This window comes from Lepisosteus platostomus, chromosome 4 (assembly GCF_059453375.1).
Source record: "Lepisosteus platostomus isolate fLepPlt1 chromosome 4, fLepPlt1.hap1, whole genome shotgun sequence".
Lineage (NCBI taxonomy): Eukaryota > Metazoa > Chordata > Actinopteri > Semionotiformes > Lepisosteidae > Lepisosteus > Lepisosteus platostomus.
In genome coordinates, this window is record NC_142614.1 from 59,229,793 (window position 1) to 59,257,489 (window position 27,697).

At 38.8% G+C, this 27,697-nt stretch overlaps 1 protein-coding gene across 1 annotated transcript in view; it reads left to right on the forward strand.

The window, feature by feature from the left end:
• Nucleotides 1-26,805, forward strand: part of pgm5 (phosphoglucomutase 5) — a 53,172-nt gene extending 26,367 nt beyond the window's left edge. Inside the window, exons 7-11 of the mRNA XM_088630059.1 lie at nt 10,373-10,488; nt 16,703-16,838; nt 17,728-17,911; nt 22,401-22,535; nt 25,673-26,805. Of these exons, the coding sequence (XP_088486185.1) occupies nt 10,373-10,488; nt 16,703-16,838; nt 17,728-17,911; nt 22,401-22,535; nt 25,673-25,762 (661 nt within the window). The 3' untranslated portion in view covers nt 25,763-26,805. The remainder of the gene's footprint in view (nt 1-10,372; nt 10,489-16,702; nt 16,839-17,727; nt 17,912-22,400; nt 22,536-25,672) is intronic.
• Nucleotides 26,806-27,697: the final 892 nt, after the last annotated feature.

Sequence of the window (27,697 nt, forward strand, 5' to 3'; positions counted from 1 at the left end):
AAAACATTAACTTTTTACATGGAATCCCTTATTTAGCTAGGAGAGTGTTGTTATCTTATTGGCTGTGGAATACTTCTTGGAAATCTGAATTGATCCTAAATAGATCAAAGGAATCTTTTTGCTCAGACCAAAAGAGGACATTAAATAACGTTAAAAAGATAACTGTGTCTCGTTTAAATGCATAATTTAAGTTTATCACATTGAATTGTGTATATCTTTCTTTGTAATATCTTGTTGAAAGTATGTGTATTTCCTGGCTTCTTTTTGTAAAACGCAGGTACGCTAGGGCACCTTGTCAGTGTAGGAGCAAGCGTGTGTAATATTGACTGGAAACTGGCTGAGCAGATCAGTACTTGAAGAGGGACACGCAGGACTTAATGACATAAGAAAGGCCTGACAAACAAGGGGTGGCCAGTCAGACCACTGGGCTCGTTTGGTTTATAGTATTGTGATTTCTTCAAAGAAACCAGGCCATCAGCTTCAACAACATACTTGGATAGTTTGTTCTATGTCTAGTTTCCCACAAAGCACCTGCTGTTCTCAGTTTGTGGAAGTACAGTATATGAATAGCTGTTGACTAGGAGGAAAGTGGAGCTACATGGTGGCCCTAAATTGTCTTTATTGAGTTGCTCTAGCAGGGGTGGACAGGTAGAGGGGCTGTAGTCAGAATAAGTGAGTTATGCCTGCAGGTCTGTTGGTAAAAACACCTCAGTCCTGCCTAGGTTTCTGTTAGTTGTTCTTCACATTTGATCTATTTTCTGTAAGTTTTCGCTGTAATAACGTTTTCACGAGAATCACAACACCCAATAAGAAAATGAGTTTGGCCACGTTTACAGCAAAGTTTCGAAAATTTGGCTTCGCTCACTTGGCTGAGGGTCAACCACCTGGCTGTAGCATTAGGAAAGAGCAAAAATGCACACAGAGCAAGGAGTTAACACAGAGGCAGCTGCACGAGTGGAGATGGGGTGGAAGAGGAATGCAGAAAGATGAACACGAGGAAGAGAGAGGGGTGAGGCTGCTGTAGTTATAGCTGTTCTGGAAGTGAGGTCGGGGAGGATTGCAAGTTTGAGTCACAGAGGTAAAGAGCTTAGTTGCTGTTCTCCCTCCTGAATAAAAGCACCATTTAAAAATCACTTTTCTTCATTTTATATGCCAAAAGGTTGGGTCACTTTGTTTTTGATTTTTCCTTCAAGTGATCTGGGTGAGCAAGCAAGAGTTTAGTCCTCTTGCAAATGTACAGTAGGATTTCTTCAGTTCTGGATTAAGGGCTGTTCTCATTTCAATCTTTGACGATCAGAGCTGTTCATTCCATGTGTGGCCGAGGCTATTAATTACAATTTGTTATACAAATCTTTGCCACTTCTACACTTAACTAATAGATTTTTTTAAGAATAAATTTTGGGTCTCATTCCAAACCACCATCCCTTTATAGCACAGGTTTCTGAAAGTACAGTATGTCTAGCATTTAGTTGATAAGAGCTTTTAATGAGATTCCAACAGCCTATTGACATTGAGTGTATGTTTACTCAGAAAGAAGAGGAACAAGTAAAGGTTAATTCCATGCTGAACAGCAGAAAGAAGAAACAGGCTGAGGGCTGTTGATTCCGATCTTTGTTTTAAACACTTTACTTTGTAGCCAGCTCGCGTTGACGTAGTTCCCTACTCGAACGTCAGAAAGAGAAGTCTGTAAAGTGCAGATAACAATCATTTTGATTCATAACAATTTTATCTACCTAAAATGCATGCTTCCAAAACTCACATAGCAGTTTCTTTGCTGTTTGCACCCCGGTGTGATAAAATCGTGTATATTCAAACCTTCTGTCTGATACATTTTGGGCAGATGAAGGCAAACGCTGCTTCCTTCAAGATCTCAACATTCAGCCAAATGCCGAGTTTTGCACATTGGTCGTACACGGACACTAGCAAGCTTGTGTAGACTGGAGAGAGAAAAGGGCTCATGTTCCCTGCTCTTGCAGGTTTTTGGCCAGCCATGTTAAAATGTTGCTTTGTGGCAAAATTAAGATCCCCCTCATGGATCAGTGGAATCCCAGCAATTCTTGGACTGTGCTTAAGACCAAGTACAAAGAGTTAGCCATGTCCCTGAGACCAAAATGCATTCCTTTTGTTTGCTCCTGGATTCTGTGTGGAATCTGTAGTAGGGATTTTGACTAATTTTTGTCAGTCCAATTCAGTATTTTGCGTTTCTCTTTCTAATCTGTCCTGAGCCACACTTTGTTGCAGACTTGTTGAAGAGGCACAGCTGTTTTAACCCTGCATCCCAGAATTACTCTGCTAATTTGTCTTTGAACACTTTCAAAGCGCAGGGAAGCTGTGTCCGGTTTCTATTGTGAATGCTGGCAGCCCTGTGGAATGTTCTCATAATGAAGTATTAATTACATCACGCATTTTGTCAAATGCACTTTGGAGCACTGAAACTGCTCCCGGCCACAGGCCCTTTTCTTTTACATTTGGTGTTGAGGTTGGGTAATATGACATGATATGTATGTGATCAGATAAAGACAGAGTTTTCAGGCTCTGTTAATATTCTCAAGTATACCGTGTGTGATCCTCTATGTGTTTTATTCTTCATTTAATCCTGAATATGGACTTTTGTAGTTTCATAATTACATAAAAAGTTACAATTTTTTAAAGAGGCTAAACCTTCTACCTCATTATATACTAAATCTGCATTAGTGTTATATTATAACTATGGAACTATATATATATGTGTATGTACAGTATTCTGAAAAGTGTCTAGGACTCTGTGCTGACCTACAGCAAGTGGGAATGATACAGAGTAGTTTATAAAAGCCTGACACTAAAACAATTTGGAAATTCTTGCAGCTTATATAAACATAATCTTAAACATTGGGAAGTATTGTAAACACTCCAACTTTACAATTCATCATACTAACACTCATTTATTTACATTATTTATCACAAAGTCACAGATCTCTAAAAGAACAAGGTATTTCTTCAAATTACAAATTGATTCATTCTTTCTAGTTTCCTACCTCCAAATTCAAGCAGCATAAACAAATTATTTTCTAAGACAAAGATATGTTGGCTATGCAACTAATTATTAGTATTCCTTTAAGGTTATCATAAATTGTTTTGAAAGAGGAAGCATTTTCCTCTTCTTTTCTGCTGTTTATATCCTTTGATTCACATTAGCCCCATTGATGAAACTGATGCTGCACAATATACAGTTTTAAAATGTTCACTCAAGCATCTCGTTGGACAACGATCCAAATTAACCTCATAACTAATCCCTGTGTGAACAAACAATCATGCACTACAGGGGATGCACTACAGGGTGAAGCTGAATTAAGGTCAGAGTCCCTTTGCAGGCCAGGTTTTAGAACCTGTATCAGATGTTGCCAAGAATATAAGGTCAGAGTGTCTCCTAAGAACAGAAGGACATACTGTATACTAGTAAAAAAAATGAGCTGTGGTCATTCAGACTCACAGTTGTTTACTATTAGCTGATCAGACCTAGAATCTTATTCTTGTTTCCTTTCTTCAGGTGACTCTTTCAACGTGTGGTCGATGCTTTTGTAGTGTATGCCATTCCTCATAGATCATAGATGTCACCTCAGATATTTTCACAATTTAAGCAGTTAGCTTGAGTTTCAAAGGAAAATGTTTCCTTCTAAATATTTGACTTTTTGTGACAGCAGATCGGGTGGCAAAAGGGAGATATTGCGTTATAAATTTAATTAATGGAGAATTGTAATTTTAACTTTTTCAATACGGTTAATGATTTCAATAGGGATAGTTATTTTGTCCTCCATGCCTCATATTTCCTACTGTTAAAGAATTTGTCAGAAACAAAATACTAACTTGCTATTTTCAGCTGTACATTTTTCTATGTGTAGAAAAACAGAGAAAAGATGCGCAATACTTCTGATAAGTTAAAAGCATTCATGGGAGAATTCCTGTTTTCCTGATTTTTTCAAATGTCTTAACCTTTCCAGAATTCACTGTGAAATTATTGAGTAAAGCCTAGTCAGTTGAAAGACTGGATGAATGCAACCATTATCTGTCATTACGTGTGAACAGAAATGTTAATTGGTCTCTTAAGGAAGCAGCAGTGGTCAATCCTGGTCCTGTAGGACTGGTGTACCTGCTGGTTTTCTACATCTTTTCAAAGGACCAATATCTGAAGTGCTTGGAGAAGCTAACTTACAGTAAGTTAAATTGGTCCCAATAAGCAGATAATAAACTGTGCCTTCAAGACCAGGAATGCTCACCTTTGCTGCAGTGACTCCACTCTCAGTTCTCCGCCTGATCTGTTTTGTGTCTGAATGGCTGTCACACATCAAGGGTGTTCTTCAGTGGTGCCCTCTTGTGTGGAAAGTGTCGTGAGATCCTTCGGGATGACATGAACTATATAAACGCAAGGAATCATTATTTATAAAGTCCTACAGCAGCTCTGGTCTAAGTAGGTTTGAATTTTCTGGTAGAAGGGGAAATCAGGGTGACACCAGAGCATTGTCTGAAACTTCAATCGCTGCCTCCAGTCCCTGCACTCTGTAATAGAATGGGATGAGGTTCAAATGTGGTTTAGCTACTGATAAAATGAAGAGCACTGAGCTGTACACATTTCTTTTGTCTACTGTTTCTAACCTTTTTGTTTCAAGCTAACAATTAAGAGTGCTAGTCCTGTATGTTGTCATACAAAATGTATCCTTTTAGCTCTAATGTACAGTGCCTTGCGAAAGTATTCGGCCCCCTTGAACTTTTCAGCCTTTTGCCACATTTCAGGCTTCAAACATAAAGATATAAATTTTTTATTTTATGTGAAGAATCACCAACAAGTGGGACACAATTGTGAAGTGGAACGAAATCTATTGGATTTTTGAAACTTTTTTAACTAATAAAAAAATGAAAAGTGGGGCGTGCAAAATTATTCGGCCCCTTTACTTTCAGTGCAGCAAACTCACTCCAGAAGTTCAGCGAGGATCTCTGAATGATCCAATGTTGTCCTAAATGACTGATGGTGATAAATAGAATCCACCTGTGTGTAATCAAGTCTCTGTATAAATGCACCTGCTCTGTGATAGTCTCAAGGTTCTGTTGAAAGCGCAGAGAGCATCATGAAGACCAAGGAACACACCAGGCAGGTCCGTAATACTGTTGTGGAGAAGTTTAAAGCCGGATTTGGATACAAAAAGATTTCCCAAGCTTCAAACATCCCAAGGAGCACTGTGCAAGCGATCATCTTGAAATGGAAGGAGTATCAGACCACTGCAAATCTACCAAGACCTGGCCGTCCCTCTAAACTTTCAGCTCAGACAAGGAGAAGACTGATCAGAGATGCAGCCAAGAGGCCCATGATCACTCTGGATGAACTGCAGAGAACTACAGCTGAGGTGGGAGAGTCTGTCCATAGGACAACAATCAGTCTTACACTGCACAAATCTGGCCTTTATGGAAGAGTGGCAAGAAGAAAGCCATTTCTCAAAGATATCCATAAAAAGTCTCGTCTAAAGTTTGCCACAAGCCACCTGGGAGACACCCCAAACATGTGGAAGAAGGTGCTCTGGTCAGATGAAACCAAAATCGAACTTTTTGGCCACAATGCAAAACGATATGTTTGGCGTAAAAGCAACACAGCTCATCACCCTCAACACACCATCCCCACTGTCAAACATGGTGGTGGCAGCATCATGGTTTGGGCCTGCTTTTCTTCAGCAGGGACAGGGAAGATGGTTAAAATTGAGGGGAAGATGGATGCAGCCAAATACAGGACCATTCTGGATGAAAACCTGTTGGAGTCTGCAAAAGACCTGAAACTGGGACGGAGATTTATCTTCCAACAAGACAATGATCCCAAACATACAGCAAAATCTACAAAGGAATGGTTCACAAATAAACGTATCCAGGTGTTTGAATGGCCAAGTCAAAGTCCAGACCTGAATCCAATCGAGAATCTGTGGAAAGAGCTGAAAACTGCTGTTCACAAACGCTCTCCATCCAACCTCACTGAGCTCGAGCTGTTTTGCAAGGAAGAATGGGCAAGAATTTCAGTCTCTCGATGTGCAAAACTGATAGAGACATACCCCAAGCGACTTGCAGCTGTAATCGCAGCAAAAGGTGGCTCTACAAAGTATTAACGCAAGGGGGCCGAATAATTTTGCACGCCCCACTTTTCATTTTTTTATTAGTTAAAAAAGTTTCAAAAATCCAATAGATTTCGTTCCACTTCACAATTGTGTCCCACTTGTTGGTGATTCTTCACATAAAATAAAAAATTTATATCTTTATGTTTGAAGCCTGAAATGTGGCAAAAGGTTGAAAAGTTCAAGGGGGCCGAATACTTTCGCAAGGCACTGTATATGTGAAGGGTGAAAAATAATGTTAAATCTGAGGAACACCTGACATTTAGCCAATTAGATTTTGTTTGGTACTTGTGATGGATTTGCTACTATGGATTTTCTAGACCTTTGCATGTTGTGATTGTAATATTTAGAAGACTCCAATGAATGTGAAGTAAATATTGCTAAATGACAAGTTTAGCTCTTTTTACTCATAAAAGTCAAAGTTGCTAGAATAGTAGAAAACACTAATGGCTTTGATTAAATGATCATAAGAAGCATGGTTGAGTCTAAGACTTTTGCACAGCACTGTATAAGAAACAATAGCTATCCACTACTGTCAAACAAATCTGTGAAAATAGATGCATCCCAGCTGGGTGTGCAATTGCGATTTCCAACATGACTTCATTACATAATTCGAAGTTAATTTATGTTTGATTTGAATAAAGAAAATAAACAGCGTTCATGTGTTGAAATGGTGAATTACTCTACCCACATGCTAGTACACTATCTTGCATTCATATTAGTATCTTGTTCAGATCAGATGTTTTTGATTAAACAGTATGTATTATTGACTTGTGTCTCAACTTATTCTAGAATAAGCAACATATTCTAAAAATGTCCCTGCTTTTCATACTAGTACATATCATTCTAAGTCAATTCTGAGAAGTCTTGTCATTTTCACCGTAACAGGTTCTTAGTAATTGGGAAATAACATTCTAAAAAGAAACACAAATGGAAAGTCATATAGATGCATAAATGAATTTGCAGGAGTAAAAATAAACTCACAGCCAAAGACCTTTCAAGCCTAGTGGATAAATCCAAGGTCATGTCATACTGGTAGAATATATCTCTTAAGCATTGTATTATCCATTACGGAATCTTGTCATTTCTGTAGTTTTATATTTTGAGTTGTAAATATCCATATTCTCCAGAAATGCATTATTCTACTAGAAGTTAACATTCATTGGCTGGTTATTGTCACTGTTTTGACACATTAACAGATAATTCAGGGATTTCACTTTTGTTGTCATTATGTTTTTGTCATTTTTGCCTTCATTGTGAAAATGAATGTATTAACTGAGTGTGAAACTGATTTTAGTTACATACAAAGTGTACCGTACAGGCCTGTCATGTGCCTTTTGGAAGAGACTTTGCAGGATATTCTAAGATATGGATGCTGGCAGAAAGACACACATACCTCACACATTGATGTCAGTGGAGTCAAGCAAGGGTGCTGTGAGAGATCAGAGACCAGTCCTTTTAGGAATGGATATGATAAAGAAAGCTTTCCTACGGTAGGCACCATATTAATATATAGAGAAGATACTGTTAGTTACCGTGTGAAATTAAGTGTTCAGGAATTTAAATCATTGCTTTCTATAATGAAGCTTGCACTTTTGTGTATCAACAAGGCTCTGGAGAATTCAACAATGTCTGGCTTCTAGGGATAGAAGTCACCTTTTGTAGCAGGCACACACTATGCCTTGTTACGTGTTTTGATGGCCCCCTTTCTGGAAAATTGCTCCCTTTTTCTAGATAATGAAAGGAAAAGTTGGAAGGGAGATAGCTGCCTGTTTCCAAGGTGAGCACCAGAAGGCACAGAAGGATCAGGGTGGCAAATTCAGAGCAAGGGAGTTTGGGGAGTTAGTGCTATGTGGCTGTAATCCCATCTTCTTGGCAGTGGGACAGCGCCCTCTGCTGGTGCTACATTACATTCATCAGGTGTAGGACCCAATGAGGGTGTGCCGTGATACAGTTCTGTTCTAAGCCTCGCTGTCATTGGTCAAGTTCAAAGTTCAATATTCTGCAGCTGATTTCTTGTCTCTTCTCCATCAGCGCAACACCGATGCAAATCATGGAGGCTGCGACTGCATAAGGTCATGAGAAAATGCACAGAACTTGAATAATAAGATGGTGAATAAAACTTCACGTTATGTGTCCTTCTTGTCTTTTTGCTCTGGGTTGTACATTAAAGAACCATGTTATTTTCAGAGTAAGCACAAACCTTACAGTCTTTGGAATAATGGCATTGTGCTGAACACGTCCACATTCATACCCAAAAAACTTTGTCCAAAAGCTTTATTCCTTTCCGTTCTGTTCTGGCTATGACCCACTAGCAATCTGTTGCTAGCACCACATCAAACCTGTCAGGAGAAAGCTCTGTCCTGCCTAGCCTTTGGTTTCCACGGCAACATGATAAACATGTTGAGTTTCAATGTGTGTACAAGGCATGCACTTCATTAAAGTCTAAATCAAGCCTTCTTATAGGTCTTTCTTGCATGAAGTATTAACCCAGAAGTTTTGTCAGAAACATGCAGACACAGTTAGTCATATAGTATGTTCGACACCTCTATGCAGAAGTATCTAAAATGAAAAGGAATTAAAGAGTTCTTTAATCTTATTGTAAGGCACTTAGTTGATTTTTGTTTTTTTCTTATTTTTACATTAAAAGTCTTCTTCTTGCAGTTATTAGTCGGTGTTATTACAATTTTGAAAGATACAGATATGAACCTGTCCATACAGTATATATCTATTTTGTTTAAAGTGTATAACATTTTGTTAGTTCAGTTCTTTTCACTCAGTATCTCTTTTATGCAGAGACACAATTGTATGATCTCCGACTGAAATAGCATTTTGTTTTAATTTAGCACTACTCTATATAGTATACAAAACGATAATACTAAAATAGCCTTTTAGCATTAATGGATGTGTAGAAAAGAACACTATGCTAATAAGAAGGAACACCTGACAATATGTCGATTAGATTTTACAGATAAAGGTGATGGATTAGCTATTACCTCTTCATATCGACAGCACTTGTATAGTTGAGTTGGAGTAAACTACCACAGGTTGCGCACAAGTTTTTAAATATTGTGATGAATGTGAATTAAACATCCTTTATGAGAAACGTGGTTTGTTCTCAGTCAAACTAAGCTGTAATTAATAACTCTCAAAGTAGTTACATTAAAGGAAAACAGTACTGGAAGCTTTATGCAGGATTTATTTTAATTCCTGCTTGTGTTGTAATGGTGTTTTAAGTGTTCAAGGTATGTTCACAGCAGTGTGTATAGTTCATGTAAAACAAAGTGATTTGAAATCATATCAGACAATGATTTTATAATGTGATTAGACAACTGCTGGCATTTACAGCTGTGTAAAATGTCTGGAATGAAATGTAACTAACACTCTGAAACTCTCCCCACTACCTTGAACTTTAATTTTCAGGAAAATAAATTATGTTCAGATAGACTTTTTTTTGTAAAACATTGAAACAAATTTGACCTTGCAATCAATCAATAAATCAATCAATATATCAATGAACTAATCAACCAATGAATCAATCAACCAATCAATCGACATTTGGTGTAGTGCCGTTCACCACAGAGTGCTTCCCAGATCTATACAACAGTTAACAATATAATAATAGTTGGCCACTGGGGAGAGAGAGAGGAAAACAACTGCCAACTCCCAGTGAGAGAAAAGAAACCTCTGGGGGTCCCAGGACCAAGGGTTCCCTATATAGTGGCTATATGGTAAAAGTTTCCTCCAGGAATGCACAGTTTGTGCAACAGCCCATTCAGGACTGAGTAGTATCATTCCCAGCTGTGGCACCTCCCTGTTTAGAATGTGCTGTTTCTTGTCCTCCCTGTGAGGATGATTTCTGTGAGTCTTCAGGTTTCTGGGGTTTGTTCTTTGCACTAGAACATCAGGTTCATTCAATAAAGTTGATTCAAAAGTATTGGAGTACAAAATCGGAATAAATGTTTTCATCCTGATCTATGTAAAGAGAAAAACAAAGCAAAAGGTAACAGTTATTTTTAATTTGGGAAAAGTAACCATGCAAAATGGATTAAGTTATACCTGAATGCTGTTTTTCCAGATATTTTGGGACTTACTCGATTTCCTTATCCTGTTTTTGTGTTCCTATGTTGACATGTTTTAAGCAAGATTAGCATGTCCTTACTAAGAAAAGAACTAGAATTTGGGCAAAATTTCCAACACTGTAGGTTGAAATTTGTTCTCCTCACAATCCTCCTCTGTTTTCTCAGGGTGGCCAAGGCTATGAAGGTAGCGCTGTATGAAACCCCCACTGGCTGGAAGTTCTTCGGAAATTTAATGGATTCTGGGAGATGTTCCCTTGGTGGAGAGGAAAGCTTTGGCACTGGTGAGGGGCAGCTTTTTCCACTTCTGTTTAGTGTCAACTGCATGTCACATCAAGAACGGCCCAGTGGAAGAACCGTTTATCTGGACAGACAGGTTTCAGATTTTGCAGAATTACAAAATCCTTAAGGAACTGAAGAGGGGAAAAACATCGCAGCTTCTCCAAACTGAGAGCCTGCCAGGCTGCTTTCATTATATTTCACAGCAGTGTACTGCAACTGCACAGGATCGTGAATGTCAAGTCATAATACTTTTGAGTGATAGTGAGGTTTACCAAAAATATTTGCTCTTGTTATTTGTCCTCTGATTCAGCCCCACCCCAAACATACATGTAGCTAAAGAGTAAACTCACTTTGTTCTCTAAATCATTATGTCCTCATTGAAATCCCTATTCTAAATAATAGCCATTCTTCTCCTATAAAAGGAAGAAAGCTTGTGAAGCATCCTCCAGCTGGGCTTCTCTCCCCAGACGGCCTTCTTGGCAGGACGTCAAGGAATGGGAAAAGCGGAGCTTAATTATTCCATTTCTGTCGTAGTGTTCATTTGGAAGTAACATGCTGCTGATTTTCGGAGAAATGCCATCTGAATGCTTTACAGCCCATTTAAGGCAAATAGGATAGTGTTGAAACTGATGGGTCCCTGCATATCTGAGACATTTATGATGCAGGGCTGCCTTTTATTGGTACTGGCTCCTAAAGGCAGGGCTACTCAGATATTTGCAGCTCCTGGCACACGTTTCAGTGTCCCAAAATTTTTTGCGGCATTTTAAAATACTCCACATTAATACTGCAAGAAGTAACATTTATTTCAAACCGAAGCATAGATTACAGTTTCACTGAGAAGTATTAGACTTTACTTTTTATACTAGTATTTTAATGTGAAATCTCCTTCAAAGGAGATCGATGAGTCTTGATAGGTGAAAAAGCCATCCCGCCATTTTCAAACCGCATTGTGCCGTGCACAGGCAGGGGGAGCCATAGCCCGTCCTGGCAAGCAACGAGCACACAGCCTGTGATGCCTGGGCACCCCCGATGGGACGCCAGTCCATCACAGGGCACACACAGACACAGATACAGACACACACTCTCACACCAGGGTCACGTTTCCCAGAAGCCAATTAACCTACCAGTATGTTTTTGGACTGTGGGAAGAAACCCTCGTGAAGACATGGAGAAAATACAAACTCCACACAGGTCTGGAATTGAAGCAGGGCCCTAGTGCTGTGAGGCAGCAATGCTTATCACTGTTCCACCATGCAATATATGTAGAACTGTCACATAATCTAAAATTTTAAATTGGTAGTTAATTGCAGAGAATTATTAAGACTATTAAGTAGTTGGATTACACCTACTACTTATGCCTTCAGGGTAGAAATGAACCAGAAATGATTCAGTTTGAAATACTGAATGCAATATTCAAGCAAGTAAATTACTTTTCAAAGTAATGTTTTACTCATGACTCATAATCATGACTTGGATTATTTCATTCAATTACACATTCCTTTACCTGTGTAATAGGAAGCATATTTGATTAGGATAAGTAACACTAGTCAAACTTTGAAGATATTTTGCTAAATACTTCTAATTATATCCGATTAGGTTATACCGGATGAAGTCAAATAATTAAATACGTTGCTGCAGTGCCTTCATAAAATAGCCAGTAATGATCCCTAAGCAATTTTGTCATAGTCGTACATCACTGAGTAGTATTTGGAGATTATGTCATTTTTATATTTCTATTGCATCTGGTGGAATCAGCGAATACAACGCAGTTGAAAATGAATTGTGTTTAGATGACCTGGATGAGCCTCTTGGGTTTGTAACTGTCATGAAGACCTTGAGACTGAGTTTACTTCCTTGTATGTCACTACAGTAATACGCCTGTGTTCTTCTCTTTTTATAGTCAGCCTAGTGTCATGTTGCAGCCTGTGCCAATGCTTGCTGTGCTCAGTATGTGCCAGTATATGGAAGCAGAGAATGTTCTGACTGAGAAATCTTCATAGAAAATAAAGTGTTCGCATTTGATTAACAGAATGCTTTGTTGTTCAAAGCTATAACTGAAGGTAGTGTAAGAACTCCCCTGTGCTATTTGACTGTTTAAATGTTTATACAGTATGTTTAGGCATTGTTTATGAAAGCTGATGATTACTGATGTGGAAGGCCCCGGATCAGTTTTAGAATCCTATAAAGGGTATGAATGTACTGAAAAGGTGCCAAATTACAAATGAGTCGTTTTGTACCCTAAAGTGACTGGGTGTGAAAGGTTTTATAGACAATTCCTATATTGAGAGATAAAACCAGAGCGGACTGTCTCTTTGCAATGGTCTGCAATGAATGTAGGTTGTGCAGATATGAGTGATGTGTCTATATTTCATCGTTTCTTTTCTAAGTGCATGCAGATCATGTTCCCTTAACATTTCTGTGGTCTCTGAAAACCTTAATGCCACTTAGCATTGGATATTTACCTTGGTGTTATTGGAAATTGCTGAATTTTTCAATGGTGTATAGTACAGTGGCCATTTTGGTAAATCAATCTTACATTGTAGAGAATTTATTTTCACTTTAAACATCAGAATTAAAAATGATTATAAGCTACTCAATATGGACTTGAATTCTGTAAATGTATTTTAAAGTGTTTTTATGCACTTTAATAGTATATTGTTTTTATGTCTTTTTTCCCTATATGGCCTTCTGTAGGTATAGAAACAATTATTTATGCATTGAGTGGATTGGATAACTAGGCTCATAGGAAAACTGTCTGAGCATTGCATGAATGTTATTACTCAGGAGCCTAATTAGACAGAAGCATAATATGTACAAGTTAGATCGGGGGGCTGTCATGCATTTAAACTGAAAACGATCACACACAAGTTAATGTCACACTTCAAAAAGGAATGTAAATTAAAAAAGTCTTTCGGTCTCACTGGGAGCGGCAAATGTTTAGGGTTCCACAGTGTAAGAGGGACTAATCCTGTGAGATAACAGTACACAACGGATCAATGTGTAGTCATATACCAATAGTGTAGTACATATCAATGAGTGTGGCTGCTATATACAGTATACAGTACCCTGCCATGAAGAGACGATTATCATGGCACCTCTATATCAGTAATTTGCTAAATTTTTAGAGCCTGTTTTTGGATGGCATCAAGTTCTATGGATATTCCAGGTCAAAGGAACCCAACTGATTTATTCAAACAATGCCAACAACAATGCACTACTACAGGATCAATAATGACACAAAATGTCATTATTGCCATGTACAGTAGTAAAATGTAAACTAAGAAAACGCTTACTCAAGACATTTGAGAACAGGAGTAACACCTTACCGATAATTTGTGAGGTTGTTAAATCATTGTTTTTTAGCTTTTCTATATATATAGTAGCAAACAACCACTACAATGTTACTGAAGTTCATACCCTGGCTTCTTTCATAGAGCGGCAAAGAAACCAGACTAATTTTTGATAATTGATTCTTGACATTTATCAGTCAGCAACATAATTTAGTCAGCTACAAATGCTATTTAAAAATACTATACTGTTCATTTATTTATATTGTTAATATATATTTTACAAAGCAGATGGCAGTGAAAACTACATGGCAGTGCACTCAAAACACAGAACAGGAGGCTCTTCCTTACCCAAAGGGTTTTGGGTGCCTGGAATGAGCTACCCAGCCATGCTGTTGAAGCTGTCTGAACCTTGATGTCTTTCAAGAAATGGCTGTAAGAGCTCTCTGGATCTTTTGGCAAAGCAGGTCTTTCTGTTGTTGGTTTCAAACACAGTTCCATGTCGTTTCCACTGGTGTGCTCTGTTTAGATGCAATATAAATATGTGAAAGCCTTTGAAGATTTGGATGATTATGATTATTATTGTTATTGTAATTATTATGCCAGTGTGTGTTGACTGTTAAAATGTTGTTGTTTTTTTCCTTTATGTGCTTTTGTACAGGAATTATTTGAGAATTGGTGGCTGTCAAACAGGCTCAACTCCATTCCTCTGTTTTCCTTGTATTGTCTCATTTGCATATATTGCGACCGGATCAGCTGAAGCATTCTCTTCTAAAAAACGTTCCTCTCTTATTTCAAAATAATTGTCTTAGTCCTGGAAACTATTGTAGTCAATATACAGGCGTTTCTAGAGAAGCTTGGCAGCCGAAGAAAATTTGCAATCTGGTGTAGCAATGTCTGGAAATAGATAGAACTCTTGTTTTGGGCCATAGTAGAGTATATCTGTGGAGCTGGTGTTTGGAGGCTGAGAGGCAGTTGGTAAGGAAGCAGAGATGGGTTATTTTGATCTTCCTACATTGGTCTCCCACTGAGATAAAAACTTAAACGTAAGGCCTGAGTCATCTTTCCCATTCCGCGATTCACTTGAAATGACAACACCCAAGAATTAAGCATATTGAAAGGCTTATGGAGTGTTTTAGTTACAGTCAGTCTGGCTTATCCCGCTTGGCTGAGGGCCGGGCTCTTGACCACAGGGCCGACCCCCAAGTGGAGTGAGGAGTGACCAGGGGGCAGGAGATGGTGTGGAGGGGCGATGCAAAAGACGTACTGTAGGCGAGGGAGAGAGGGGGATTACGTATAGTATTCCTAGTTGTTATGTGAGGAAATGACGTCAGGAGTGATTACAAATTACTGACAGCTGAGGCTGATTGAACTTGGCTGTTGTCTTCCCTCTTGACCTTTCTTTACTAAATGTGCTCCAGCTTTTATGTTGTTTGTGACTTGCTAAGCATGTGAAACAAAGAACCCCGATGTCATATGTGTTCCACGGAAGACGTTGAAATTAGGCTTTAAGACTGACAAAGTAAGAGAGTAATTTTCTATATCTTGTAACAAAACAGCAAATGTGCCGAGATGTTGCCGCAACTCGTTCTCAAAGCACCACAGCAGACTCTCTGTTGTCACTGTTGCAGTATCATTTGTTATATTAACTGCCCTAAAAAGAGATTGGCTGTGTTTCCTGAGATGACATGGGAAAGAATGTTTAACTCTCCAGACACAATTTTATCTCAAATGAATAAAAAATGTGTGCTTTGTTGTGTTAAGAGGGACTTCCTTTAAGCTACAGATATCTTTTCAAGTGTTGCAACCAGGGCCATTTTTGCAAACAAAAATATCACTTTATTTTCCCAGATTAAGAGATACTGTAGAAAGAGAACAGCACCACGTGGTGTGTATATGAAGCTAGTAGAGAACTGCGAGGCAATGAAATTATGACAGAAAAGAAGCTGTTCAGTGGGTCAACAACAAAATGAGAAACGTTGGTTTTTAGCCAGTTATTCATTGCTCTTCCAGTGATGCAGTGATTCACATAGTGTTGCAGTGGGAACTGAAAAGGCTTAAGGATATGATAGGGCTTTTGCAGTACATAACTTTCAAAAGCTTTAAATAATGCCTGTGTAAAAGGGCTCTGTGTACAATGTCTGGCTGCAGAAGGCAGAAGACAGTGCAGAATTCTTCTGAGGCAGGAGAACTTTGGTTTAGCAGAGTTTCCCACTGTCTACAGCACTGTGATTGCTGGTTTTCATTACAGCTACAACTGCGCTGGTATTTCAGAATTGATCTGCTTGCTTGTGGAGAGTTTTATTTAGCGTGTTTCTTCAGTTTGTCCTGAGTGTCAAAATCCCTTCCTGCACAGCTACTTTTCCCAACGACATCAGCAACACTGTATCACACCCCCACAATGAGTGATTCTTCCTTCAGCAGATCTCCAATTAGGTCCATCTCAGGCACCTGAATGAGGCCAGTTCTGAAACATAGAAAATGGATCAAATCTCCCTTCAGCTCAGCTTCTTAGAGTCCTTGTTAGAGTCTTAGAGCACAGATCACAAGATACAGCGTTGCTCCAGCACCAGGGCTGGGAGCCTCTGAGCTAGGAGTTGGCACTGTATCTACGTTGAACCGATGAGCAGATATAATAAACTCCCAGAAGGGATAGGGTTGAACTCGTCACACCATAGCGAAATCAGGATTGTGCTACCTGCTGTCTGATGTTTTTAGTCCCATTCAACTGTAGGAGTTTTATCAGACAGTGTCTTATTTAATCCAAAATTCTTTATACCCCATGAAATAATTCAGGACATGGAATCTAACAAAATCCTGCTGCTGGTCATTCTGTCTTTTGTGGGTAAGCAGCAGGGTATGAACAGATATCTGAGCCTCCTAGCTCTCCTGGACACCTGATTCACAGACAGCGCTCTTCTTGTAACAGGCTCGGACCACATCCGTGAGAAAGATGGCCTGTGGGCAGTGCTGGCTTGGCTCTCCATCGTAGCTGCCCGGAAACAGAGTGTGGAGGAGATCGTGAGGGAACACTGGACCAAGCTGGGGCGCAACTACATCTGCAGGTGAGAACTCCAGGGCAGGCAGGCCTTCTGTAGTTTTCTGGTGGAGTTCTGGATATTTATTTACAGTTTTAATTATATGAAATCCAGTTTGTTTTTTTAAACATGTTTATTTTAACATCTTTATTTCAGTTACTGTAGCTAACTGGCCAGCCAGGGGTGAGTTCTATACATGGATCCAATTAATTCAAATAAAGAAACAGCAGTAGCCGTAGCAGTAAAATTTAGGAGAAATTGTGTAATAAGAGAAAGAAGTTAATCCGTAATTATGATCTACAACATTGGCCTGCAGACACACAAGACAGTGTATAATTTTCAACACAGCTATGGTGATAAAATATAAATGCCTGAAATACTCCAGAATCATCTTTAATATTTGTGTTAAAATGCACACAGCAGACTGTACAGCCAGTGAAGTGCAAAACTCTCATTGTGGTGAATCTGAGCGGAAAATAAGAATCAGAGCATTAGAAAAATGTACATAATGGCAAACTTAAAGAATTATGCTGTACGATTCAATTAATTAACCTATATTGCTGAATTTAATGCTCCTTTAAAGCAATCACGTGCGGGGATTCAAAGATGCAGTTTTTGAAACGACAAGTGGTGAATTCAATGCACAGACATCACAGGACTCCACCACATACAGCAGTATAATTCCACTCCCATTTTGCCACTGCCACTGTGTGTGGCCCCAGCTGCCTTCTTTAAATATGGACTAGCTTCTGTCTGACATATTTCTTCAGTCCTTCAAACGAATGAATACACTGTGATCTGCTCTCTTAAAAGAACATACCAGTGTGTCCTCGCTTTTTTTCTTTTGCATGCTGTCTGTAAAATGTTTTCCTGGAGTCTTCAGCGGTGTCATGTCTTTTCTGTTATTTTCTGTTAGGTTTGATTATGAAGGTGTGGACCCCAGAGCCGCACACTACATGATGAGGGACCTGGAAGCTGTGATCACTGACAAAGCGTTTGCCAGTCAGAAGTTTGCAGTGGGGAGCCATGTGTACAGCGTGGAAAAGGCAGACAGCTTTGAGTATACAGACCCTGTGGATGGCACTGTGGCCAGGAACCAGGTCAGATCTGCCAATAACATAGTTGAGTTCAATCACGAGAGCTCTGAGACTGTAGGAGCCAGCTTCAACCTTCACACACCTCTCAATTCATCAAACATCTCAGAATTCATTCGTTTTTTTTAATTGCAATTCTTTGTTTCACTAGTCACTACTTTGAGCAAATGAACTAGGAAAACAATGGAACAGGGGAACTCTCACACCCTCTTCACACAGTCATAATCCTAATTCCACTAAATCTTCAAAAATATTTTGTATACAACTTTGAATTAAAAACCAAAAGCCACAAAAAAAATTAATATGTAAAGTCCCACATTCTAAAAGTATAAGTAGAGCAGGTGGTTAGAAAATGCACATTACCTTATTTCCAATCACTCCTGCAACCTTTTAAACATAGAAGCATCTGATAAAGAAAGTAAAAATATTTAAAATGCAAATATTTTGAACTGAGGTTAGCACAATGATGTGTAAGTATACTGCCTTAGTTCTCAGAGGGTCCTGGGTTTGCCTTGAGAAGTTGACTATGTGGAGTTTGCATGTTGTTTGTAGAGTTTCTCTAGGTGCACTGACTTTAGTGAAGCAGGAGAAATGCTGGTTAGGGTTTATTAGCTACTCTGAATTGTCCCTTCCTACAGTATGTGCCCCTCTGTTGGATTGGAGTCCTGTCTAGGGGTAGAGCTGTCTCGAGCTCTCTATTCTCTGTCCTCTGGGCTCTGAACTCTCACCAGCAAAAGCATATTTCTGATGACGGATGGAGGTTCAAATCTAACGAAGGAAGCCTATTCCACTCGCGTCTCTGTCCCTTCTTGCATTCCCACGCGCACACTCTTTAACAAACGCTCACGCCGCAAGTAATACGCCAATCACCGTTCACTCCCGTCCCTATTTTAGTTCCCCTTTTTCTTCACTTCACCGCTCACCATTGCGGATTCTCTTAGAGTCCCAAGTGCGCCTTATGCTCGTCTAGTTTCCTTTCGGTATTGATCTTCTAGCCTGCTCTCCGTTTTCGACCTAGCCTTACGTTTTGGATTGTTGCCCTCTCGTTGCCTCTCCCGTGATCTGACCTACAGTACCCGCTTGCTTCCTGGTTTCCTTATTCGCCTAGTGATTTGGATTGTCGCTCCCTCGTTGTCTCTCCCGTGTACAGACCTACTCGCTCGCTTCTTGGTATTCGTTTTTGCTTAGCGATTCGGCTTGAACCGATCCTGCACAGGATCCATTTACACTATCTGCCTGACATGACAGAAGCCATTGATTAATGAAATTTCAACATTAAATAATCGGTAGATGGCAGTAACAAGGAAAACCGTTTTTATTTCCAAAGTACAATACCTGTTTAGAGCCGAACATGTTATTTATCATGTACTTTTTTTATTTCTTATCCTGTCCAGAATAGGATTTTTTTGGTCTTACCTGACTCTGTTCTGGAAAAAAAACAAGATTGACGCAAGTTTCTAAAATAAGTCTTATGTGGAGAAAATGACGTTTTTGTTTTTTAGATCACTCATGTAATCATACTTCAACTGGGAAATAAGCAAAGAGGCAAAGTCGGGCACATTTAGCGTTTTTCTTAATTTTGACCATAGTAGGACAAACCTCTTTAGGTGTTTTTTTTTATTTATTTTTTTTATTCTGGAAATGGAAAAGAGGATGTAATAAAAAATCTTCCAAACCACTCTTTAAAGTTAGCGGTCTCTGGGAAACCATGATGCTAAAGACATCTAAAGCAAATACCATGCATTAACTATCCACTAATGCAATAATTTTGTCAAGAAATGCCACAGAAAAGGTGAAAGTCATGAGCTATTTTAATCTGTGCTCTACAGTCATGATGTATAGAAATCAGTTTCTAACCTAACATATTACTTCTGTTGCTAATAAATTAAACTTTCACTCCACTAAGTCTAAATAGTAATCCTTATTTTAAAAACAACCCATCTCAGCAAAAATTAGACTGCTGCAAAGATTCTGTTTCTTTTTTACAGCATTGTCTGTAGTCATTTGCTGCTGGTGAAATCAGAATTGCAGGATAGTACTGGAGTTGTAGCCTAAGGATATCTCACAATTCTGTAATGAGTGTATTTTGATGTGCATTACCACTCAAAAAAACATCAGCTTTCTTGAGGAACCTTCCATTTATTTTTATTCCAAATGCACGTCTAATTAAGAGGTCTGTGTATTATTTTATACATTTCCTTGTATTCTCAAAGGCCTGGTTGCATCCAGCAGTTGAATTGTAAAGTACCTAGCACAACATGCACGTCAAATAATATAAATGCACTGTGAGTGAAATGAAGTTCAAGGCTTTACGACACATGAGTTCCAAGAAAGTGCAGAAATGTCGAATGAAATATGACAGGAGTTTTTAGCAGTTTGACAGATGAACTGGGAGAGTGTATGCAGAGCTTCAAACAACATGTCCTGCTCTTGGCACTGTTTCATGCAGTGTCTCAGAACAGATGACCCTGGCCAGAACATTTTCTCTTTTCCCTGATGAGACCTTGTGTCCTATTGACCCCCCCCCCTACAAGGGAATTCCTCAAACCTATCGAGAGCAACCAACTCAGTTTGTTGGCTTTGACATTTATCTATACCCTGTTGACAGTGGCCAAGCTTCAGAATACATCAAATAACCATTGCGGTTTCACACACAGTAGATTGGTTAGTAGGTTCTGGGTGGATGCAACTCTTACCAGGAAGAAAAAATTCCATGGGAAATGATGAACAGATTGGTTGGCCACCTAGCTTATTGTGTGCACTAAAGTGTAGCGTATGCTCTATTCATCACACATTAGCTGCCAGTGCAGCTCATCTTCCAGAAGTTACAGTTAAGGAGCCTCATTCCTTTATCACGCATGCAGTTCTTTGAAGAAAAACAAAACCGGCATTTGGTTCTCCACCTATTTGTTTGTCCGGCCTACTGTGAACTGTGTGACAAAGCTCCCGAAATCCCAGACAGCCGGTATTGCATCAGCTGTTGTCCTTCTCCCCAGCGCCTGTCTGCTGCAGCAGCAGCTGTCCTGGGAACCAGCAGGGCACATTCAAACACCGACAGCGCTGAAAACTGTGTGGCCCCACAAACGTTATCGCCTGACACTTTCACAGAGGAACCATACGTGGGGATAGCAAGTGACGATAGCACCATGGGCAAAGGATTATGAAAAAATGCCTCATGCGTCTTTTTTGTCATTGACTCATCTGCTACCAGAAAAGAAAATAGGTTATGATTCAGAAGATATTCCGGTTGCAGTTCTAATTTTTCAGTCTCATCGCATTTCATCTCCAAGGCTTCACCTTCACATGGGTCAAATATATTGCAGTGATAACATTCTTATTCATGTTAGGAACAAGTAGAGACTTTTTTATTTATCCATTTTCTAACTGCTGTGTCTAGTACAGGAGTCACAGGGGGTGCCAGAGCCTGTCCTGGCAAGCAATGGGCTCCAAGCAGGACACCAGTCCATCGCAGGGCTCACACAGACACTGACACGCACGCACTCACACCGGGGCCACTTTTACAGTCTTTGGACTGTGGGTGGACCCAGAGGAAGCCCAAACCAAAACTGGAAGAACACACAAACTCCACACAGATAGCACCCCACGAATTGAACACAGAGCCGCGATACTGCAAGGAGGTAATGCTGACCATTGCACCACTGTCCAAACTTTTGTCTTCACTCTTCATACCTCTGTTCCTTCAGGGACTATTGAAATCTGAGGCTGTAGTGACATCTGCTGGACATTTTATTTCTTTAAGTGTTGATAAGCTTTCTGTGTCTATCATTTTGTTTTAAGAATAGTAAAATAGTAGTACAAAGAGATGGCTGATTTACAGACAGTAATCTAATAAAATACCACTTTCTACATCCCAGTTTATCTCCTTCTGGTAAGTACCAAAGGCAAGGCTTGTAAATGTTTTCATTGACTATCTTTCTATAATGTTTCTGTACTGTTTTGTAATCCTTTTGGTTTTGCTAAGATTGCATAGGATCCACATTGTTCATTCCTTAGTTTAAATGGAGCTGCATCACATAATAATTCAGTGCTCCTTGTAACGATAAAAGTGATTATAATAATAATCCTTACACTTATATCAAGTTTTCATGGACTCAGAGCGCTTTACAGGTAATGGGGACTCCCGTCCATCATCAATGTGCAGCCCCACCTGGATGATGTGACGAGAGCCATAGTAATCCAGAACACTCACCACACACCAGCTCTCAGATGGGGATTATCAGGATGCCATGATTGGTAAAGGCCAGGGGGAAATTTGGCCAGAACACCAGCATAGCCCCCTCCTCTTTTTGAGAAATGTCCTGGGATTTTTAATGACCACGTTGAGTCAGGACCTCAGTTTTACCTTTCTTTCAAAGGACGGCACCTTTTTACAGTATAGTGTCCCCGTCACTCTTGAGAAAAGAATGGGAGAAACCTCAGTTTTACTCTTTATAATGAAAATTTCATTTTGAAACACTACTGTAACTGCTTACAGGGTCTGCGGATTATCTTTACGGATGGATCAAGAATTATATTCAGGCTGGGTGGAACTGGCAGTTCAGGAGCTACCATCAGAATCTACGCAGAGAGCTACGAGCAGGACCCTGAGAAACACAACAGAGAAACACAGGTATTGGTTCAAAAAATGTTGAATATTAGGCCGTTGGCAGCTTCTAATGTTACATAATTGATCATCAAAGTACAGAACAAATATCAAAAATCTAGACAGAAAAGTTGTTTACAAACTTCCAAACAAATGTCCCAAATTTTGTGTTTTAGTTTATTTGTATCACAGTGTTGTACTAAAGGAGTACATTACCGGAAGTGTGAAATTGTGAAATTTTAATTTGAGGTGGAAAAACTTGAAATAGATTTTCATGGCTATCTAGCTGATAAAATCATTTACTTGCATTTAAGTGCTATTGTATTGAGTTCCCCAGATATTGATGGCTGAGACACAGACCTACTGTATGTGGTTAGTTGAAAGTGTTTTCCAGAACTTACTTGTACGGCTTGTATTTATGTTTATCCGAATTATTGAAAAGTAAATGAAATTTACTTGATCAAATTTGCATATTGCCAAAGTTTCTGTTTGTCGACATTTCACTGCACAGTTTTCTCTCACTCCCTGGAACTCGTGGTTTCCTCAACTACCTAATTTGCACATGTTGTTTAAGACCAGATTTTTTTTTCATGGAAAAGGAAATGGAAATGGAAGAAAGATGACTCCTGCTGAAAAAAAAAACATTTACTTTGTTTCCACATTTATCTGTTAAATCTAATGCAAATTAAAACAGTATAGCCAGATACAAAGATAGAAGGGTCCACCTACCATAAACTAAAACATGAAATAAGCAATATTTAGTGTAATAAGTTAGAATCACGTTAGTAAATTACAGAATTCAGAGAATAGTATAGCAGTACAACAATTATTTTTAACAAAAGCTATCATGCATAGACAAGAAATGTAAGCTCTAATAGTAGATCTTTTTGTGCTTTTTGGACAAAGATTTTATTCTGTTTTAGATGAAGTGTCAATATCTGTCCAGTGAATATTTGCCGCATTCTTTTCAAACTATTGGCTTCCCATGTGACTATAACTTGTGAATCATCAAATAATATTTCAGTTGAATTCAGGATAGGTCATGCTAATACATCTAAAACTATCAGATTTTACATCTGAAAAATGTCTGTTTTACGTTCTGCTGCATGCTTTGGGTTCTTGTGTAATGCAGTTCTGTCTGATGACTCTGTGACCATTCTATTTACCTGACACAAACCTGTATTCAGTGTATTGTGATAAATTAATTGTGTATTCAGCACAATTAATTTATCCGTGTCGGGTCTGTTCAATAAAGTCTCAATGTCCCTCTTAGAGAAAATTATTGTTTTCATTGTGGATTTCTTTTAGTTATCAGTGATATTTAATTCCAGTCTAAGCTTGATCACATGACTTAGAACTTTTCGTTTTGGTGTACTTTGGAAGACAGGTGAAGGTGTCCCAAGTTTATTGCCAAGTTTAATACTGGATTCCATGGAACTAGATTGTTTGCTACCAAACAATCCAATGTTCAGTAGTATTTATTGTCTTGGTAGATGATAGGTTTGGCCTAAGATAAGAGCACTGTATTACTTCCTTAATGAAGGTACAGATGAATGTGCGTAAAAGAAACACATTTGTTAACTATATCCAATTGTAAACAACTGAAAACATTTTTCTTTCAACTACCAATAAGCATTTCATTTTAATTTAATGAATCCAAGAACTCCATTGACTAATACATTTCATTCAGGCTAATTCACAGCCTTGTTACCAGACCCTTGTGCTCAGGTTAGTACTATTTGATTAGGCACTGGAATTTTCCTTAGTTTATCTGACGTTTTATGGCTAATTTTGGTGAAGTGGCGAGTGACTCATTTATACTATAAGCTTCCAAGCTGGTGATTTGTACATTCTTTTGTAGGAAGAAATGGGCTATGGGCAACCAATCATCATAAGCCATCAAATTAATTTTTAATTTCAGTGTTAAAAAACAAGAACAAAAATCACAAAAATGAATATAGTTAACAGAATTCTAATAATTCTAGGCTAGCATAATTAGCATTATGCAACTAAATTATCTTCTTTGTTTTGTGGAATTTCCTGAAACATCTGCTATGATTGTAAATTAAATCCTTATAAAACAAAAAAAGAGGTGAATAAAACTGGGTTTCTTTGATTTGTTTCTCAGTTGCTATTGAGATATTTCTTTATTTCATTGTCTTACAAGATATTTTTATAACAATATGTTTCTGTACTTGCAAGAAGATTCTAAATAAGCGCAGTGCTAAGATTGATTTGGTTGTCTGGAGTCATTAATTATGCATTATTATACATTTGTAGTGTATTGGTCAGAGTCAAAGGAAGATGTTCTGCCTTTGGTTTTACCTTCCGTTTGTCATGTTTCAGTTTCAAAAAGAATTTGTGTTCAGAATTTCTCTACTGCAGACATGAAGCTGTGATAAATACAATCACTAATGACATATGTGAAATGATATATGTACAACAAATTACTTTTAAGTTAACAAAAAATATTAAGATGATAATTGTTTTTAAATGGGTACATTTTACAGTAACAGAAATCTTAAACAAATACTTTCCTAACAAGTATTTGTTTTTAAGAATGTTGCATGTCTGATGTGTAACGTTCCAGTTTATGTATTCCTCAGTCTGTGACTCTCCTGCTTGCCTGTCCCTCAGTCAGTGACTCTCCTGCTTGTGTGTCACTCAGTTTGTGACTCTCCTGCTTGTGTTTCCCTCAGTTTGTGACTCTCCTGCTTGTGTATCCCTCAGTCTGTGACTATCCTGGTTGTGTGTCCCTCAGTCTGTGACTCTCCTGCTTGCCTGTCCCTCAGTCTGTGACTCTCCTGGTTGTGTGTCCCTCAGTCTGTGACTCTCCTGCTTGTGTGTCCCTCAGTCTCTGACTCTCCTGCTTTGCCTGTCCCTCAGTCAGTGACTCTCCTGCTTGTGTGTCCCTCAGTTTGTGACTCTCCTGCTTGTGTATCCCTCAGTCTGTGACTATCCTACTTGTGTGTCCCTCAGTCTGTGACTCTCCTGCTTGTGTGTCCCTCAGTCTGTGACTCTCCTGCTTGTGTATCCCTCAGTCTGTGACTCTCCTGGTTGTGTGTCCCTCAGTCTGTGACTCTCCTGGTTGTGTGTCCCTCAGTCTGTGACTCTCCTGCTTGTGTGTCCCTCAGTCTGTGACAGTCATACTCGTTTGATTGCAGGCTGTGCTGGGCCCCCTGATTGCCATTGCGCTGAAGATTTCAGACATCCATGAACGAACAGGCCGCAGGGGCCCCACCGTCATCACCTGAGCTCACCCGCCACTTTCCACAGGGGCCAAAAGAGACACTCTTCCATGAGGTTTTAGTTTCCAAACTTTCTTCAGTGTACGCGCCTTAAACCCTGCATTCTTTCAAGGGCTATGCCATGTTTCAGTTGAAATAGTTCCAGTGTAGTCTTCCCTTTTGTGTTGTTTTTTTTTCCAGGTAACCGTTCCTTACCTACCTTTTTTGCTGCCATTTTAAAACATACTATACTGTTCATGTTGCCCCACTTTGATGACCGTGCTTGTCGGTTCTGAAACTTTGCTTGTTGTGCACATTATTCAAGTTTTCAAGGACAAAAAGGGAGCTTGAGACAGTTCAAGCATATATGTTTTTAACCCTCACCGTGATGGTTTTCTTGCTGCAGTATTCTTTTAGAATCTTAATGAAATATTAAACAGAGGAACATGCATAACACAATGTGTATTAATTAATATTACTATCATGCTAATTAAGATCACTTTTACAGAAGTGGAGCATTTGGTATTTTCAGTCAACATGAGTTGGTAAACATGGTCTGATGTATCTGTTTGTGTGTATATATACATATAATAAATGTACTCATACCACCTTGTAGTATGATAGAGCTGCTGAAATCTCTGTTTAAAGAGAAAAGAGATTTGTTGTCAAAGAACTCTTGGCCAATTTTTTTACATTGGGCTCTAATTCTACAATGAACTGTTAAAGCCTACTTACTGTATGTCTCAGTCTGAGCTTCTGAACTGAAATCATTGCACTCTCAACATGATGGAATTTAATTAAGTATCAGTATATAACAGGATTTATGACAAGAAAGATTTCAAATTTTAAAAATTATTTGAGACTAGCAGAATAATTTTTAAATTTGCGGATTGTTTTTATTCAAGGAGTCTAAATGAATACTGCAGTCATAAATAATTGTGTAAAATAAACACCAATCATTTTTGTGACACAAACCCAAGATTTGTTTTATTAGATGCAGTTAAACACATTTGCTGTATTTAATTTTTTTAACCTAAATTGGACTTAATAAACTTTAATGTTTGTGTGAAGATGAGTATTTTCTTTTTGTTTGAATGGTATAGTGTAGCTTGTGTAGCTCTAATACTATTAATAACACAAACACAACAAGTATTCAATGGTTAACAAATGTGTATTGAAAATACATTAAGCTGTGAAGACCTGATACTTTTTTTTCACAGAGTGAAACTATTAATGCTTCAAAGGGATCACTGGGACACATCACAGTAGCCGAGATACTACCATATTCTTTCATAACATGGCTGACACATGACACTGATGGAATCACTGAATGTACAGCATATGATGAGCATTGTTGAACTGAGCAGACGAAGTTTTCATCTTTACTTTCTCTTGTCTTCTCATCTTCTTATAACTGGCTTCACAGCTAAACGTATAATTGAAAAGCACAACCAGTATCTGTGTGTTTCCGACCGCAGATATTTCTAAGTGCAGTGTGTTGGGGGGTGCTGTCTGTGGTCAAGGACATTGTTCTGGATGGGTTTCATGGTTTATGACTGTAGGAACACACCCACCACAATACTGGCATTGGTGTTCCTTTAAACAAGCACCACTGCATCAGCCATCACTATATGAGTTATAAATATGGTTTTGCCTAAGAAAAAGTCACGTACCATATTGATTGATTTAGCTGCAAATCTTTGCTTGTAAAGTTATGAAATGATCTTCTCTATGAAATACATGACCCACCCAGAATACATCAATGTGTTTCTGCTTCTTTGAGCACCACTAACAGTAAAGCAAATGCAATGACCAGGGTGAAAAATATAGCAGGAAATACTCCTCTCACACAATGCCGTTTACGGAGATTTAGGTCCCAATAACCTGAAGATAACGCCCGCCAGTTGTATTACTGAGGGAATGGAGGATTGGTCTCAAGATCCATTTGGAATTATTGTTTTA